Source organism: Candoia aspera, chromosome 2, assembly GCF_035149785.1.
Source record: "Candoia aspera isolate rCanAsp1 chromosome 2, rCanAsp1.hap2, whole genome shotgun sequence".
NCBI lineage: Eukaryota > Metazoa > Chordata > Lepidosauria > Squamata > Boidae > Candoia > Candoia aspera.
The window spans coordinates 220,710,652-220,728,222 of NC_086154.1; the positions used below are offsets into that span (position 1 = coordinate 220,710,652).

The window sequence follows — 17,571 nt, forward strand, 5'->3', positions numbered from 1 at the left end:
TATACATCTTGATAAAATTGATATTTAATTAGACTCTGTACAGAGAAATGCATGTTTTTAAATCTATTTTGTTTCATACTGCATGCAGTTCCCTATGCATACTAAAATATGTCTTTTTGTATTCAATAAAGAAAGAAGTAAATTATACATTTCATGCTAATTGGCAGAAAATGTTGACACTGATTATGTACTGATGAAGTAGCCCATTTTGCATTAAAAGACTGGAAGATGTTATCCTTCATATGTATAAATATAAAAATGCAAAATAGCTAAATTTTCCTGAAGTAGCCTATACTCAATTAACATTTCCTATTTTCCACTGAAATTATAGTACCTTTGCAAAAGCTGCAGCTGTCATTTGAACTCTTCCTTCATCAGATGCATAGATTTTGAGATCATGCCGATAGGTACTATGCAATCGAAGTAGGCCACATCCTGGAAATCCAGCATAGTCACCTACCAAAGAAAAACATTGAAGTTTCTCATCTTCTCTTTTCATAGATATGGCTTCCAGCCATTACAAAGAAAAATATGATACCTTGTCCACCTGGGTACATGCATCGGAAAGCTCTTCCTAGTTCCTCTGCCTGAACTCTACCTGCAGGCGTCAATTCTCCTCCCCACTTTAGAACTAAGAGTAGAGATGGCTCTTCTTTGCGGTTATCTAAATACATACAGGCAAGTAAAAGAATTTTTACTTCAGTTCAAAAGCCAAACTAAACAAATGTTACTTTTCTATAGCGACACCTCAAATAATATTGAAATTAATTCTGTACACTGGAGTGAAGTGAATTTGATTTTGAAACAGCAGTATTTTATTTTATGCTGTATGGCAAATTATTCTGAAATAAAGGAATGAAGGGACGTATGTAGAAATATGTAAAAAGGCAGTACTTAAAATCCTGTACGTAGCTACTCACAAATATGTCCCATAGGTCTTCAATGAGCTTATTTCCTAGTATATTTGTTTAGTATTACAGTCTGAATATATCAGCCTTTGACTATAAAGTTGCCTTTGGGCTTCTAACCAAAATGGAGCAGAAAATATTATAAATAGACTTAACATGTATTGATATTGATCAATTCAATATCACAAATTGATCAATTCAAAGCATAATCAGATTGGCCCTCACCCTGTTGACCTTTCACAAGGCTCTGAAGACATAACTGTCTTCCTAGTCTTAAATAAATAAATAAATAGGTTATTTTTAGAGACTAACTAGGATCAAAGTACCTTCTTCTTCACTAGATGTTTTAGGACAACCATGAGGGAGATATGTCAGTTGTACTTTGCGATTTATGCCAGAAAAATGTCCATACCTAGAAACAACGAGAATATTAAAAATGACACAATATTGATTCAAAGAAATAAAACAGATCAGATGAGTAGATAATATGGGATACTGTAATACAGCTATAACAAAGAACAGTTGTTGTTTTTTAACTATATTTTGCCGCATGGAGAGAAGGCAACCATGTTTCACTGTTCTCCTAGTTTCACTAAAAGAAAACCTTTCAACATATAGACAGCAGGCATGTCAGGGAAAAGGGGTTGCGTAACCTGTTTATTGAATTTTTTCTGCCTGTAAGTAGACAGACCTGCTTTACCAGACAGAACAATTTCTACAGGCTGAAATAATACAGCCCAGAAAAAAACTGCACTACATGCACTTGATTTTCTGAATACCATATATATTCATGGAGAAGCCAACCCTCATATTTTTAACCAAAATACCATGAAAAATGTGCCACCCACACCTGCATTTTTTATGGTATTTTGGTTAGAAATTCAAGGGTTGGCTTATCCACGGATGGGCTTATCTGCAAGTATATACAGGAAATATGGATACTTTTAAAAAGTATTACCATATGTACTCCTGGAAAAGCCTATCTGCAGATAAACTGAACCTGATTTCTTGGGTGCATTTTGGCACCTAAAATTCTCAGCTTATCTGCAAGCATATACGATTTTGGAGGAAATCAGCTCGCCCAAAAGAGTAATTTCATATAATGCATCCATTGTCTTATACTGTAAGCAGAGATCAAGAAAAGCAATAAAACATATTACCCTTCTACAATACTCTTCTGTCCATCCTTTGCCAACCTTAATTTAATGTTGCAACATACATAGGCATTTGGTTTATCAGTAGAAACAGATTTCATGCATGCAGAAAAATGTAAACTAATTAATGACAGTAATTAGTTCACATGTATGCATGTGTGTGTGTACAATATGGCTTAGAAAGTAGAGCTGTAGTCTGATTCAGCACAAATCTCAAATTAAGATGGGGGGAGTGTAGGGCCTCTAACAGCAGCGATGTAGTTCTTCAGGCTTTAACAGATGCAACTGCTTCAAGAAATCCCAAACCCTAGTAAGATGAAGTGGCTGTGGGTTGGGGGCTCCCGGGTATCCGGGAATTTACCACCTTTGGTTCTGGATGGGGTTGCACTGCCCCAGACAGATCCGGTGCGGAACCTGAGCGTTCTCCTGGACTCATGACTCCTGCTCCAAGAGCAGGCGGCAGCCATGGCCAGGGGACTCTTTGCGCAGCTTTGTGTTGTGCACCAGCTACGCCCCTTCCTGGATCAGGAGTCCCTCATGCCCTAGTCATCTCCCGCATAGACTACTGCAATGCACTCTATGTGGGGCTACCCTTGAAGAGTATCTGGAAGCTACAGCTGGTGCAGAATGCAGCCGCCAAGCAGTCTTAGGAACCCCAAGGAGAGCACATATAACACCATTGCTGCGCAAGCTGCATTGGGTGCTGGTTTGCTTCCGGGTCCAATTCAAGGTGTTGCTTATCACCTTTAAAGCCCTACATGGCATGGGGCCAGGTTACCTGAGGAACCACCTCACCCCCACTACATCAACACGTCCCACCCGGTCAGGCAGAGAGGGCATGTTATGGACCCTGTCCATGAGGGATTGCCAACTGGGAGGGTCCAGGAGGAGGGCCTTCTCTGCAGTGGCCCCCACTCTTTGGAATAATTTACCCCCAGAGGTGAGGCAGGCCCCCACTCTCCCAGCCTTCAGAAAGGGAGTTAAGACCTGGCTATGCCACCTCGCTTGGGGCAAGAAGGGGGACAGTTGATCGTGGAGGTGCGGCCCCAGTAAATTTCATTAAGACCATCTTGGACTTCATATTTTATATTTTATATTTTACATTTTGTATTTTTATATTTATCCATATTTATATTTTATAGTGAATCCTTATTCTCTTGTTCATTGTAAACCACCCAGAGCCATCGTTGCACGAGACGGGTGTTGGAGAAATTCAATAAATAAATAAATAAATAAATATTAAAGACAAGGCATGTGGCTAGGCTTTGTGCACCAGCACAGATCTCCCAGACCCTCATGGGCCAATTTTCCACTAGCCAAACACATTTTATGTAACTATAACTCATTTAAATTTTAGATAACATCACTTCCTTGTAATTTTAGATGTTATTATATTTATATCATTTTAATGTCAATTTTATAATTTAAATATAGACTGCACCCTGGACCTCAATCATAGATGTTAGGTTGTTTTATAAATGTATTTTAACTTTGTCTTAAATTTTCTTTCATTTATTATCTATTAAGATAGATTTATATATATTCACTAAGCACTCCGCTTGTACTGGTCTACAACTGCAATAAATAAATTGACTATTAAAAACAAAAAATTGATATTAAAAACAAGGCTGGTTTAATGAATAGCTGCATGTTTTTTCAGCTCACATGGAAGCCAGGAAAAAGACATGGCTGCTCTAAAGAGGTCCTGACCTCTTGCACATTCTGAAACACATCTTCTCATCATTTTCAAATGATGAACAGTCCTATCTTTCCCTATCTGAGATTCCAAATCCTCTATGGAGTTTGACAGCACAGCATGTTCAACAAACAAGGCACTATATCAAGTGCCAAAAGGAGATGCCTAAAATATAGCATATTTTGACATTGCTCACATATTGCCTGGGTATGACGGGAATAATTGAACTATCCTCATATCAATGACCTATGTAAGGTCTGGTTTTGGACTGGTGGCGAGACTGTGGAGTGTGGATAGAGACATATTTATATTGTTGCTACAAGCATATCTCATTATTGGCCCAAATCTCTATTTGTGTGGTACTCTCCTGTGAACCAACTGATTTTATTTTTTTCCTATTTTCATTGCCAATGTTACTTTCAGTTAGATAAACAACTGAAATGTTACTCCTCATTTCAGTTGTTTATCTAATTGCCATTCATCCATTTTCCATTCACAACATAATTCAGGATTTCATTTTGTTTAAGACAGTAAGTTGCACTAGTTTTCTTTACATAGCCTTCCTCCCTCATTTACTTATTCCTACTATAAATCAATAATTATACTGCATGCATCACCCTTTCTTTTATCCTTTTCAGCAGTATTCCTTCTCTCCCATCTCTTGTCAAAGAGGAGCAGAGGGTGGGTCTAAGTCAAATTTCCCTGGCAAAAGATTACATGAAATGTTTCATTTCTTGTGATGAAATACACTTGTAAGTTGAAGCTCTTGCACTAAATAGGGCTAAACTGGGCAGACATCATTCTCTCAAACCAAGCTAGCTTTTAAGTTTCATCCCGCTCTGGAAAAAGCAAAAGAAAACTGGACACTTCAACAGCTCATACTGGAGCTAAACTTTAAAATAACTGCACTAATTTCTATGAAATTTGGAAGGTTCCATCTCCTTGTACCTATCTCAATTTCTTGATCATTATATCCCACTCTGGAAAAAAAAAATCCAAACAAGTTTTTAATATTGTTTTTATATTTTGCTCAAAATAGAAATGGGAGCTCCAGTTTTTGAAAATACCATTTCTCTTCCAAAAGAAAGGCCACCATGAAATTAAGAGATTGACCCCAATCCTTTGAAGAAACACTCTAGAACAGCCTTTCTCAACTTTTTGACCTGGAGGAACACTTGAAATATTTTTCAGGCCTTGGGGAACCTCTGCACATTCAGGCTCAAATATAGGCCAGAAGTTACAAAATTATTATAGTTTGTTCATGTGTAGGCCTGTATATATGATTAACATGTTCTTAAACTAAAAATAAAGAATCAAACTTACCTCTTTAATGTGAAGTTGCCTGAATTTGAAATTATTTTTTAAATAAATCATGATCTCCCAGGGAACCCGTAGTGACCTCTTGCGGAACCTAGGGTTCCATGGAACCCTGGTTGAGAAGTCCTGCTCTAGAATAACAAAAAATTATTCTGTTCCCTTTATCATCTTCTCAGTGGATCTAATACAATCAACTTCCTTTCAGACAAATAAAACAACAGTCAGAATCAGGACTAAGTTAGCAACTAACCTAACTTAAGGTAAGGTGGGCTAGTTCTAAAGCTATAGATGTAGCTATGAAGAAGATCAGGTTATCTTTACGCAGTCCTCCTAAAATGTATTTTTGTTATATCAAAGAACTTGAAATAAAATACTTACATCTCCAACACAGTCTTTAACTGTTCAAGTTTAGATTTGTTTTCTTCAATTTCAGAGTCATTATTCTGTCCTAGCTCTATTAAGAGCTGTCTTGCAATATCAAGTACTTCCTAAAAACAGTGGTAATTTTACAAGCAGTTCATAAAAACGGATAATACACATGGTCCAGAAAAGAAAAAAAAAGAAAAGAAAAAACCTTACCTGTAGCTGCTTAGGCTTTTTCAGTTTTAACTTTCCAGACTTATACCCATTGCATTTTTCAAAAAGATCAAAAAACCTTTAAAAGAAACAAGGAATGATTAAATTACTTCACAATATAACTAGATGTAGATTCTAGCATTAGCTGATGATAACGGTACAAATATGAACCTCCCATGAATTAATTGATAGATCTGGTATTTGTTTCAGAAAAAAAGAAAATGGCATTTGCTGGATACCATCTCCTATCACAATTAGTGTTACCCGAAAATTCACTGAGGTTCATGTTTACAAATCTTTGAAGAGTTCTGTTTTTAAAAATATTTATTTATTTCAATATATATGGCTGCCCATCTCATCATGATGACTTTTAACAACAGTTAAACACACAACATAACAACATAACAAACACATAATCAGCAGGCAAGATAAAACCACGAACAACCATCAACACAACCATCCCACATGCTCTGCCATACATTCTGACCCCCAAGCCTGGTGACAGAGCCAAGTCTTCAAGAATTAGAAGAGGTAAACAGGGTTGGAGCTAATCAAATTTCTGGGGGATGCTGTTCCAAAGAGCGGGCACTCTAACAGAAAAGAGTCTCTCCCTGGGTCCTGCCAGATGGGACACTTTAAAATGGATCTGCAGCATGCCTCTTCTGCCAGATTTGATGGGACAGGTCGACACAATTGGGGAAAGGTGGTCCCTGAAATAACCCAGCCCCACGCTATGGAATGCTTTATAGGTAACTACCAGAACCTTTATGTGAACCTGGAAGCATACTGATAATCAATGCAGCTTGCAGAGCAGAAGTGTAACATGGGCCAATCAAGGAACACATATAACTGTCCACACTGCTGCATCTTGAACCAATGGCAGTTTCCAGATGCTCTTCAAGAGCAGCCCAATGTAAAGCACATTGCCATAGTCTATTTGGCAAGTAACTAAGGCATGAGTGGCTGTGAGCAAAGCCCCTGAGTCCAGGAATGGACACAAGCGGTGCAGAACACAAAGCTGTGCAAAAGCTGTCCTGGCCACGGCTGCCACCTGTTCCTCAAACAGGAACCATGTGCCCAGGATGACCCCCAAATTGCACTGTGGTTCTGTTTCGGTTACTGCAACCCCCTCCAGAACTAAATATGGAAGTCCATTGAACTTGGAGGCTCTAAAACTCGGAGTCACTCACTTTGCTGGATTGAGTTGAAACCTGTCCTTCCCCATCCAGACCCCGTAGCTTCCAGACACAAAGACAGAATCTCCATGGCACTACTTGGTCAGCCAAGGCTGGAGATAAGAAGCTGATACATATATACTGATGATACCTCACCCCATGCCTTTTATTTTATTTTTTTATCAAATTTGTCACCATTGGTGACCTTAACCAGTGGCTTCATGTGGATGTTAAACAGGAGCAATAGAAGTCTCCCCCAACTCTAGTTCATACTGCCACTGCTCCAACAAGAAAACCAGAGCGGGTGCGTGACCACTGTCATGCATTGGGTCCTTGATGATCTGGGTCAGGCCCACAGCTATCATGGTGACCATGAACTGCCATGCTACCTCACACTCCATCCCCAAAGAAGGCAGGTTCTTTGATCTAAGGACCATCAGCCTGGGGAACTCCACCATGGAGAATCATTCACCTCTGAATGCCACCAGAAAATCTTGGATAACCACGGCCACTCCTCCATCTTGCCTTGGGTTCCTGGCTCATGGCACACCTGAAACCTGGGTGGGCGCATCTCCAAGAGGGGAATACCTCCCTCAGATCTCAGCCACATTTCAGGAATACATGCCAGGTGAGCCCCCTTATTTGTAATAAGATCACAGATGAGGGAGGCCATATTACTGACTGACCTGGTATTCAGCAGCAGCAACAAAACACAGGGCCTCTGTAGGTCTGTTGACCAGGAAATGGGGTTGAGCACACTATGCTGGAATGTGACACCTGTGCATGGCACCAGGACTATGTTCCCCAAGTGTAGCTCCCTGTGGTCTCCCACCATGCCTTCCCTATCCATCACCACAGAGATGTTCTAGCCTACCCTTAACCCCCCCGAGATCCCCTCCTCCCACAACTCATACTGGCCCATCTCTGAGTTAGAGAGTCCCAACCACATCACAAACCAAGAAATCCACCCCCCCCAGGGCACTCCTATCCACACCATCAGCATCTCCAACAGCCCTATACCACACAGTTCACCCCTACAAACTTCCCAGTCATATCCTACCTTACTTTAATATCATAAGAATTTCATCCAATTGAGAACATACACTGGAGGACTTTTCCCAATCTGGGGGCCTTTAAGTAAAGGTAAAGGTTTCCCTTGACGTAAAGTCCAGTCGTGTCCGACTCTAGGGGGCGGTGCTCATCTCCGTTTCTAAGCCTTCGAGCCGGCGTTGTCATAGACACTTCCAGGTCATGTGGCCAGCATGACTCACGGAACGCCGTTACCTTCCCGCCGAAGCGGTACCAATTAATCTACTCACATTTGCATGTTTTCGAACTGCTTGGTGTGCAGGAGCTGGGACTAGCAACGGGAGCTCACCCCGCCGCGCGGTTTCGAACCGCCGACCTTCCAATCGACAGCTCAGCAGTTTAACCCGCAGCGCCACCGCGTCCCTTTAGTTATGTTTAAAGTATAATCCCTAGGATTCCTTGTCAGCAAGGAGAAATAATAGTTCCAACACATCTAGAAGGCACCTGTTATATAATCCCTCTTAGCTCCAATACCTAAATTTCAGAAAAGTATCCAGCTTAAGTATTTCATTGTTTCTTTTTATCATAGAATACTTACTTTTGGTGTTTAACTTCCATTTTCATTTTTTGCTTTGGTGTCCTATCTCCATGTCGTATTACAGCAATGACACACCTAAGTTCCATCCTGCAAATGTATAAGGAATGCAATTAACAACATTTATTTTTATTTATATATGTATATGTATATGTATATATCTCCTGCCTTTATTATTTTCTATAAATAACTCAAGGCAGCGAACACATCTAATACTCCTTCCTCCTCCTCTTTTCCCCACAACCACCACCCTGTGAGGTGAGTTGGGCTGAGAGAGAGTGAATGGCCCAAAGTCACCCAGCAGGTTTTCATGCCTGAGGCGGAACTAGAACTCTCAATCTCCTGGTTTCTAGCCCAGCACCTTAATATGCCTCCATTATTAAAATTAAACAACCTGATTTAATGATAAGCAAAAAATATACTGAATTGTGAAAGACAGCAACACACCAAGTTTAAAAAGCCTGGGTAAGTATCCTCTTAAATTGGAATAAAGAGAACAGACAATGGCAACTTGCTCCATAAAACAACTCCTACAATAGAATAAATTGTTGATCTTAAATCTATCTGTAACAAGACTTGCAGAATATGCCCTTCTGAGGACCTAAGAATATGGATGAATTATTAACGATTAAGTCATTTTGTAAATAATTTGGGCCCAAGCTGTGTAAGACTTGGTACACCATAGCAAGCACCTTGAACTGGTTCCAAAAAGGGAAAAGTAACTCTCAGCATGTGGCAGTTCCTGTTCCTACATTTTGACCTAACTGTAAAATTTCTGTTCTTCCAATCCTCAAGGACCACACTGTGAAGATACAACACAATTCAACTTTGAAGTTACCAACAGATTTGTCACTAATACCAGGTCTTCTCCAGAAATGGATACATCTGGGTTATCAACTGAAGCTAGTAACAGACTCCTTTTGCCAATTATCCAATCTGACCATTCAGCATCAATGCTAGTTCCAGAAGGAGCACAGAGTTTTAAGGAGAAGTGCAAGTCCATCTAGATCAGGTACATCCATAATCCTAAAGTCAGGATTGTAAAATCAGCAACATCTCTGCTTTGTTTAAAAAAGGATATTAAAATGCTACTAGTTTTTATTCAAAAGATAATATGCTTTTCAGGTACCCTATTTTGGAGAAGGCAACATTTTCAAAATGATGTAACAAAAATGAACTATAACAACTAACTTTCAAAGGAATAAATGTTATCATTGTATTTTTTGGCTGTTTTTGGAATATCAGACCTTTATATCACTTTAAAAAATCTTCAGAATGGCAACAGAATATGAATTTGTATAACTAAAACATATATTTGAGAACTATGCTAAAAAACTAATCTTTTATATCTCAGTAAAATGTCAGAACCTTTATATCACAGTAACTAGTAACCAGTAAGTTATAGGAACTAATGCCATAAAAGCCAAAGTGTTTTGTGGAACCCCTTAGAATTCTACCTGATTCAAATAACAGATCCAGTTGCAACCAACCCTGCTTCAGACATAGGTCTCTGGTAAAACTACTTCTATAGTGGAAATGGTGAATATAGCATAGTATCTTTAGGGATCAACCTATATGTTCCACAGTTCTCAATGGAATCTATATGCAATTGTAAAAAACAAAATGAATTACACTTGAGAATTACAGGTTAATGGCTAGGAATGTCTGTCTGAAAATTACGAGGGCTAGGTGAAGTGACTTCAGCAAAGGATTGTTACCTTGTCGTGGTGCTGGAGCTTGAGCACCTCAATGATGCCATGAGCTAAACTGTGAAGGGCCACCCAAGACGGGAAGGTCATGACAGAGAGGTCAGACTAAATGTGATCCCTGGGGAAGGTGATGGCAACCCACCCCAGTATTCTTGCCGTGAAAACTAAATGGATCAGTACAACCAGAGATATGTCGGTATACCATCGGAAGATGAGACCCCCAGGTCGGAAGATGGTCAAAATGCTACTGGGAAGGAACAGAGGATGAGCTCAACTAGCTCCAGACGTGATGACGCAGCTAGCTCAAAGCCGAAAGGACGGCTAGCAGCCGACGGTGCTGGTGGTGAACGGCCAATCCGATGTTCTAAGGATCAACACACCATTGGAACCTGGAATGTAAGATCTGTGAGCCAGGGCAAATTGGATGTAGTTATTGGTGAGATGTCAAGATTAAAGATAGACATTCTGGGTGTCAGTGAACTGAAATGGACTGGAATGGGCCACTTCACATCAAATGACCACCAGATCTACTATTGTGGACAAGAGGACCACAGAAGAAATGGAGTAGCCTTCATAATTAATAGTAAGGTGGCTAAAGCAGTGCTTGGATACAACCCCAAAAACGACAGAATGATATCAATTCGAATTCAGGGCAAGCCATCTAACATCACAGTGATCCAAATATACGCCCCAACCACAAATGCTGAAGAAGCTGAAGTAGAGCAGTTCTATGAGGATCTGCAGCACCTACTGGACAACACGAAAATAACATCACAGGAGACTGGAATGCTAAGGTGGGCAGTCAAATGACACCTCGAATTACAGGTAAGTATGGCCTGGGAGAACAAAACGAAGCAGGACATAGGCTGATAGAATTTTGCCAAGACAATTCACTCTGCATAACAAACACTCTCTTCCAACAACCTAAGAGACGGCTTTATACATGGACTTCACCAGATGGACAACACCGAAATCAGATTGATTACATCCTTTGCAGCCAAAGGTGGCGAACATCTGTACAGTCGGTAAAAACTAGGCTTGGAGCTGACTGTAGTTCAGATCACGAACTTCTTCTTGCACAATTTAGGATCAGACGAAAGAGATTAGGGAAGACCCACAGATCAGCTAGATATGAGCTCACTAATATTCCTAAGGAATATGCAGTGGAGGTGAAGAATAGATTTAAGGGACTGGACTTAGTAGATAGGATCCCGGAAGAACTATGGACAGAAGTTGGCAGCATTGTCCAGGAGGCGGCAACAAAATACATCCCAAGGAAAGAGAAAACCAAGAAGGCAAAACGGCTGTCTGCTGAGACACTAGAAGTAGCCCAAGAAAGAAGGAAAGCAAAAGGCAACAGTGATAGGGGGAGATATGCCCAATTAAATGCAAAATTCCAGAGGTTAGCCAGAAGAGATAAGGAATTATTTTTAAACAAGCAATGCACGGAAGTGGAAGACGACAATAGAATAGGAAGGACAAGAGACCTCTTCCAGAAAATTAGAAACATCGGAGGTAAATTCCAGGCCAAAATGGGTATGATCAAAAACAAAGATGGCAAGGACCTAACAGAAGAAGAAGAGACCAAGAAAAGGTGGCAAGAATATACAGAAGACCTGTATAGGAAGGATAACAATATCGGGGATAGCTTTGACAGTGTGGTCAGTGAGCTAGAGCCAGACATCCTGAAGAGTGAGGTTGAGTGGGCCTTAAGAAGCATTGCTAATAACAAGGCAGCAGGAGACGACGGCATCCCAGCTGAACTGTTCAAAATCTTGCAAGATGATGCTGTCAAGGTAATGCATGCTATATGCCAGCAAATTTGGAAAACACAAGAATGGCCATCAGATTGGAAAAAATCAACTTATATCCCCATACCAAAAAAGGGAAACACTAAAGAATGTTCAAACTATCGAACAGTGGCACTCATTTCACATGCCAGTAAGGTAATGCTCAAGATCCTGCAAGGTAGACTTCAGCAGTTCATGGAGCGAGAATTGCCAGATGTACAAGCTGGGTTTAGAAAAGGCAGAGGAACTAGAGACCAAATTGCCAATATCCGCTGGATAATGGAAAATGCCAGGGAGTTTCAGAAAAACATCTATTTCTGTTTTATTGACTATTCTAAAGCCTTTGACTGTGTGGACCATAACAAATTGTGGCAAGTTCTTAGTGGCATGGGGATACCAAGTCATCTTGTCTGCCTCCTGAAGAATCTGTATAACGACCAAGTAGCAACAGTAAGAACAGACCACGGAACAACGGACTGGTTTAAGATTGGGAAAGGAGTACGGCAGGGCTGTATACTCTCACCCTACCTATTCAACTTGTATGCAGAATACATCATGCGACAAGCTGGCCTTGAGGATCCAAGGCTGGAGTTAAAATCTCTGGAAGAAACATTAACAATCTCAGATATGCAGATGATTCCACTTTGATGGCTGAAAGTGAAGAGGAACTGAGGAGCCTTATGATGAAGGTGAAAGAAGAAAGTGCAAAAGCTGGCTTGCAGCTAAACCTCAAAAAAACCAAGATTATGGCAACCAGCTTGATTGATAACTGGCAAATAGAGGGAGAAAATGTAGAAGCAGTGAAAGACTTTGTATTCCTAGGTGCAAAGATTACTGCAGATGCTGACTGCAGTCAGGAAATCAGAAGACGCTTAATCCTTGGGAGAAGAGCAATGAGCAATCTCGATAAAATAGTTAAGAGCAGAGACATCACACTGACAACAAAGGCCCGCATAGTTAAAGCAATGGTGTTTCCTGTAGTAACATATGGCTGCGAGAGCTGGACCATAAGGAAGGCTGAGCGAAGGAAGATCGATGCTTTTGAACTGTGGTGTTGGGGGAAAATTCTGAGGGTGCCTTGGACTGCAAGAAGATCAAACCAGTCCATCCTCCAGGAAATCAAGCCAGACTGCTCACTTGAGGGAATGATATTCAAGGCAAAACTGAAATACTTTGGCCACATAATGAGAAGACAGGACACCCTGGAGAAGATGCTGATGCTAGGGAGAGTGGAAGGCAAAAGGAAGAGGGGCCGACCAAGGGCAAGATGGATGGATGATATTCTAGAGGTGACGGACTCGTCCCTGGGGGAGCTGGGGGTGTTGACGACCGACAGGAAGCTCTGGCGTGGGCTGGTCCATGAAGTCACGAAGAGTCGGAAGCGACTAAGCGAATAAACAACAACAAACTGAAATGATAGGTAAAAATGTTTAAGAGCATTGTGTTAAATGGAATCTTTGTTTTACTGGGCTCTGCTAAAGTCTCCTGTCAGACTGGGTATTGTATTGTTTAGGTTGCATTCATGTCCTTATCATTAAGACTATTGTTTTTGCTTAGAACCTTGTGCTCTAGATTCTGAGCATATATATTTTCTTTTTCCAGTAAACTTTCGTTTTGTTTATTTCCTGTAGGAATAGTTTATCTTCTACAGGGAAAGGAAGGAAAGGAAAGGAAAGATTGTACCCTCTAGACTCATGACTGTATGTTACACAGCCAGTAGGTTGCATTATCAACATCATTTCATTTTCTGAGATTCAGTTGTCAAAAAGACAGTACAGGTTGTGAGAGACTCAGAACTACGAAACCCCTAACATAAAACAAGAGGTTGGACCAAAATGTGGCCTTCTGGGGAAAGGGGACTGGAGATTTCTAGCTTTCCACTTGATGGGCTCAGCTGTTCTGCTATAGTTACAATCTGTGGAACAGGTATAATTACAGAACCTAAGACAGGTAAGAAGAAAATCACACAGAACATTGGTGTAATTTTATATGCAAGTATTTTCTTCCTACATTGTTCCCGAGGTAGTTGGCACAATTGGAATATCCTCTGCTTCCAAAGGTATAGACCAAGGGATCTGAAACTGTGGAGCAAGTTCTCGCATAACCATATTTCTGAAAGAGGAAAAATAAATGTTTTCTTGAATTAAAATATCTTAATTTATCTAGATTATGATTAAAATGAGTAATTAATAATTATATCTAAATATGCTTTTAATAATTAAATTAAGCATTAATCTTTTTACACTTCTGTAAAAAAAAAAAAAAACTTCCTCTGAACAATTTTCAGGACAGCCAACTGTTATCCTTTAACCAATTAACACTTCAGGTCAGAAACGGTGATGTGTGCAAACTTTCAACTTTATACCTCAATAGTGTATGTACACTGTGACTGCAAATATCAGTACATTTTATGCCAAACTGTCCTTATAAAGAAAGTGGGAAGAGAGGAAAAGGAGAAAGTGTTTTGTGCTAATACTAGTTTTATCAATGACTTTTTCATCACAGCGAAGGAGCAACTTCACTGTGATGGAAGACTCTTTTGGAGGAGAGTTGCTGAAGTACAATACTGCAAGACAGTACTAATGTCCAGGGTTCTTGGTCACTCATTATCCCAGAGGGAGAATATTAAAAAGGTATTTGACAAATTCTGTTAGAACTGGGAAAGAACAGCATCCGATTCTTGCTTAGAAAATGCTGCTCATTCAGCTATTTGTGCCACTCTTGCTGCTACACACTTATCTCTATTCTGTTACAGTTCTGTGATGCACATGTGATGTTGCTGCCAAATGAACAGAACACAAAAACCCTTTAACTTTCTTCTCAATTTTTGCGGATTTCTGGCATAAAAATTTCTCTCTAATGCGTGACATACTTATAAAGATTGCCAGGAAATCAAAAGCTGTAAATGACGAAAGTTCCCTATTCCACAAAAACTGCTTTTGAAGTTAGCCTTCTAAAAATGTGCAAGTTTCTTAATTAGAGCCATCTAGGTGATGTATGTTGCTTTTATAATTGTCACAAAATATATGAAGAAAAATAAATATATCCATTTCTAACAACTCCTGAACAGGAAAACCTACTTTTGTACAAAGGAAGCACATCTTGATGATTCTCTTAAAAGGCTGGCAAGTTATTTTTTCTTAATGAAAGTTCATAACACAAAAATGACCATCATGTGAGATGGAGATATCTGGAACTTGAGTCAAACCAAGGATCCCTATGGGTCAATTGTAGTGCCAAAAAGCCCACTCAAGTTCCTTAATCTCTTACCCAAGGATTTTAGCACAATCATCGTAATACTTCATAGAATTCTTCACAAAACTGAAGCCATTGACATCACAGACATAGGACTGCCCATTTGCACGCAACAGGTCAAAGCCACAAACTGTTTGCTGTCAGAGAAAGGAACAATATGTTTAAAACCTGCAAAATGTCATCTACAAATATTTAAAACTCAAATAACTATTGATAATAGAAACAAAACATTCCACATATTAATAATCTAAAACATCACAGGTTAGGTTCTGTTTGCTCATATCTATTTAAATGTTTATCCTGTATTAACCTATGCCTAAATGGAGCATTTTGAAAGGCATCTCACTTTGAATTTAATATCCTTCCAAATTCTTATTCTATTCTTTCTAACATCCCAAAATACACTTATAAAATAGGTTAACACTATAAACAACTCTAAGAAACACCATTCAAACATCTATCTGTAGAGGCCTGCTCTCAAGTTGAAGTAAACAGGCTTTGTTCATAGATTTCTTAGTAGATTTTCTTAGCTAATCAGAGAAAAACAAACACAGAAAAATAGTAATAATTGCAAAGCAGGAGATATCCTCTATATTAAAAAAAAAAGAACAACTTTCTGCAGTTCTTTGATGGCAGGGTTCAGCAATATGATCTTACTGGTGCCAAGTTGTATCATAAAATGACATCTGCAGTTCTGCAATATTAAACAACTTGATTTTTCAAATGGCCAAATCTTATGAGACTAGCATTCCCAAGTTAAATTTCATGAAATTTGGCCATTCGGGGGGTAGAGATATCTGGACCATCATGTGAGATCATTCAATGGTATCCAAGGCCTGAAAAGGTTTCTGACCCCTGGAGTAAGCAATAATTTCAGGAAATACTAATTTGCTTTGAGGTGTATGCTGTTGTCATGTTACCTTAAAAGCCAGGCATACTTTCCAAGCTATTAGCTTCTCCCGTGCATTAAGTATCACCGGATACCTCACTTCTTTGCCTTCACTATCACGCTCCACCTTACCATCCAGAGCAGGGGATTTACGTGCCTCTGCATGCGCATAATCTGGACCTACAGTGTACACCTATATTTGAGGGTAAAGGGAAAGACAAAGAAAGTAAACTCTTCTTTGTTAAATACATGGCATTAAGTATAGTTTCACTACACAGCCGGTTCCAGCTCCAAGTCTCCAGATTTGTGCTTCTATGTTCACATGGTAGAGAAGAGAGAGACCGACTGAACGTAAATAAATCTCTGCAGGATCAGGCATAGTGGCAGAGCCTTTAGCCAGAAGCCTATAGTGTCCTACCATTCTACTAACTAGCCAGCTGATTATCATTAATTTTTTTTAATGGTATTAATGGCAGGAACTCAAATCACATTTATTTCAGTTGGCTTGTTCTAAATATGGTTAAGTATGGAATTTATTCAATTTCTTGGAAATAATTTACAGTTAGTGGAAATTAATTTTCTCAAGTAATTTTAGGACTGAAATGTTAGAAACCAGGAGTCTATAAGTGCCTTAGGCATGAAAGCCGGCTGGGTGACCTTGGGCCAGTCTCTCTCTCTCAGCCCAACTCACCTCACAGGGTTGCTGTTGTGGGGAAAAGAGGAGGAGGAAGGAGTATTTGGTATGTTCCCCACCTTGAGTTATTTATAAAAATAATAAAGGTGGGATAAAAAATAAGTAAAACAAACAAACGAACATTTTAAAATAATGGCAAGGTAGAATACTGTTTCTAAATGTTCTCAGAATTAGAACTAACAATGATATGTAAATAATTGATAAATAACTTTTACTATGGCTGAGCTAATATGCTGGAAGAGGTGCCCAGCAACACAAACACAGCATCTCCTTTTGAAATGCTAAAGCAGACTGATGGTGAAAACCACAAAGCGAAATCACTTTGCGCATAAAGATAGAGCTGGGAGCAGCTAATAAGGCAGCTGTGCAACACTGGGAAAAAGGTGACTGTTTCGACAATTCAAAAAGACACTCCATTTGCACTCCCACATTTTTCAAAAGATATCCTTAAGTTTTATTTTCTCTAAGAAGAATTAATTTTCACTGAAGAAAACGAAGTATTTCAACTGTTTCAACTCTAACTACAGCAATACTTCATGCAGTAGTAAATGTTTCACAGACAGAGTTGCTGAGTTCCTTAAGTACTTGGTTGTTCCAATTATAAACCTACGGTAAATATGCAGTTATACCTTCACATCAGTGCCATCTGTAGGCATGAATTCCTCATAGATGTATGAACCAGTTTTTCTCACGTTGCTTTCAGGAGAGTAAACACTGCTTCTGCTGCCAATCTGAAATACATATTTCCATCAATACTTTACACACACACACACAAAATACGCAC

At 39.5% G+C, this 17,571-nt stretch overlaps 1 protein-coding gene across 10 annotated transcripts in view; it reads right to left on the bottom strand.

Moving 5' to 3' along the window:
- The window catches only part of PPIP5K2 (diphosphoinositol pentakisphosphate kinase 2), a 72,271-nt gene that overhangs the window by 29,657 nt on the left and 25,043 nt on the right, over nucleotides 1-17,571 (bottom strand). For all 10 annotated transcript variants that reach the window (XM_063295376.1, XM_063295374.1, XM_063295378.1 and 7 more), the window contains 10 exons: nucleotides 17,417-17,518; nucleotides 16,125-16,286; nucleotides 15,220-15,341; nucleotides 13,960-14,061; nucleotides 8,454-8,540; nucleotides 5,655-5,730; nucleotides 5,454-5,563; nucleotides 1,235-1,320; nucleotides 539-664; nucleotides 335-456 (listed from right to left, as the gene is read on the bottom strand). In XM_063295376.1, the coding sequence (XP_063151446.1) occupies nucleotides 335-456; nucleotides 539-664; nucleotides 1,235-1,320; nucleotides 5,454-5,563; nucleotides 5,655-5,730; nucleotides 8,454-8,540; nucleotides 13,960-14,061; nucleotides 15,220-15,341; nucleotides 16,125-16,286; nucleotides 17,417-17,518 (1,095 nt within the window). The remainder of the gene's footprint in view (nucleotides 1-334; nucleotides 457-538; nucleotides 665-1,234; nucleotides 1,321-5,453; nucleotides 5,564-5,654; nucleotides 5,731-8,453; nucleotides 8,541-13,959; nucleotides 14,062-15,219; nucleotides 15,342-16,124; nucleotides 16,287-17,416; nucleotides 17,519-17,571) is intronic.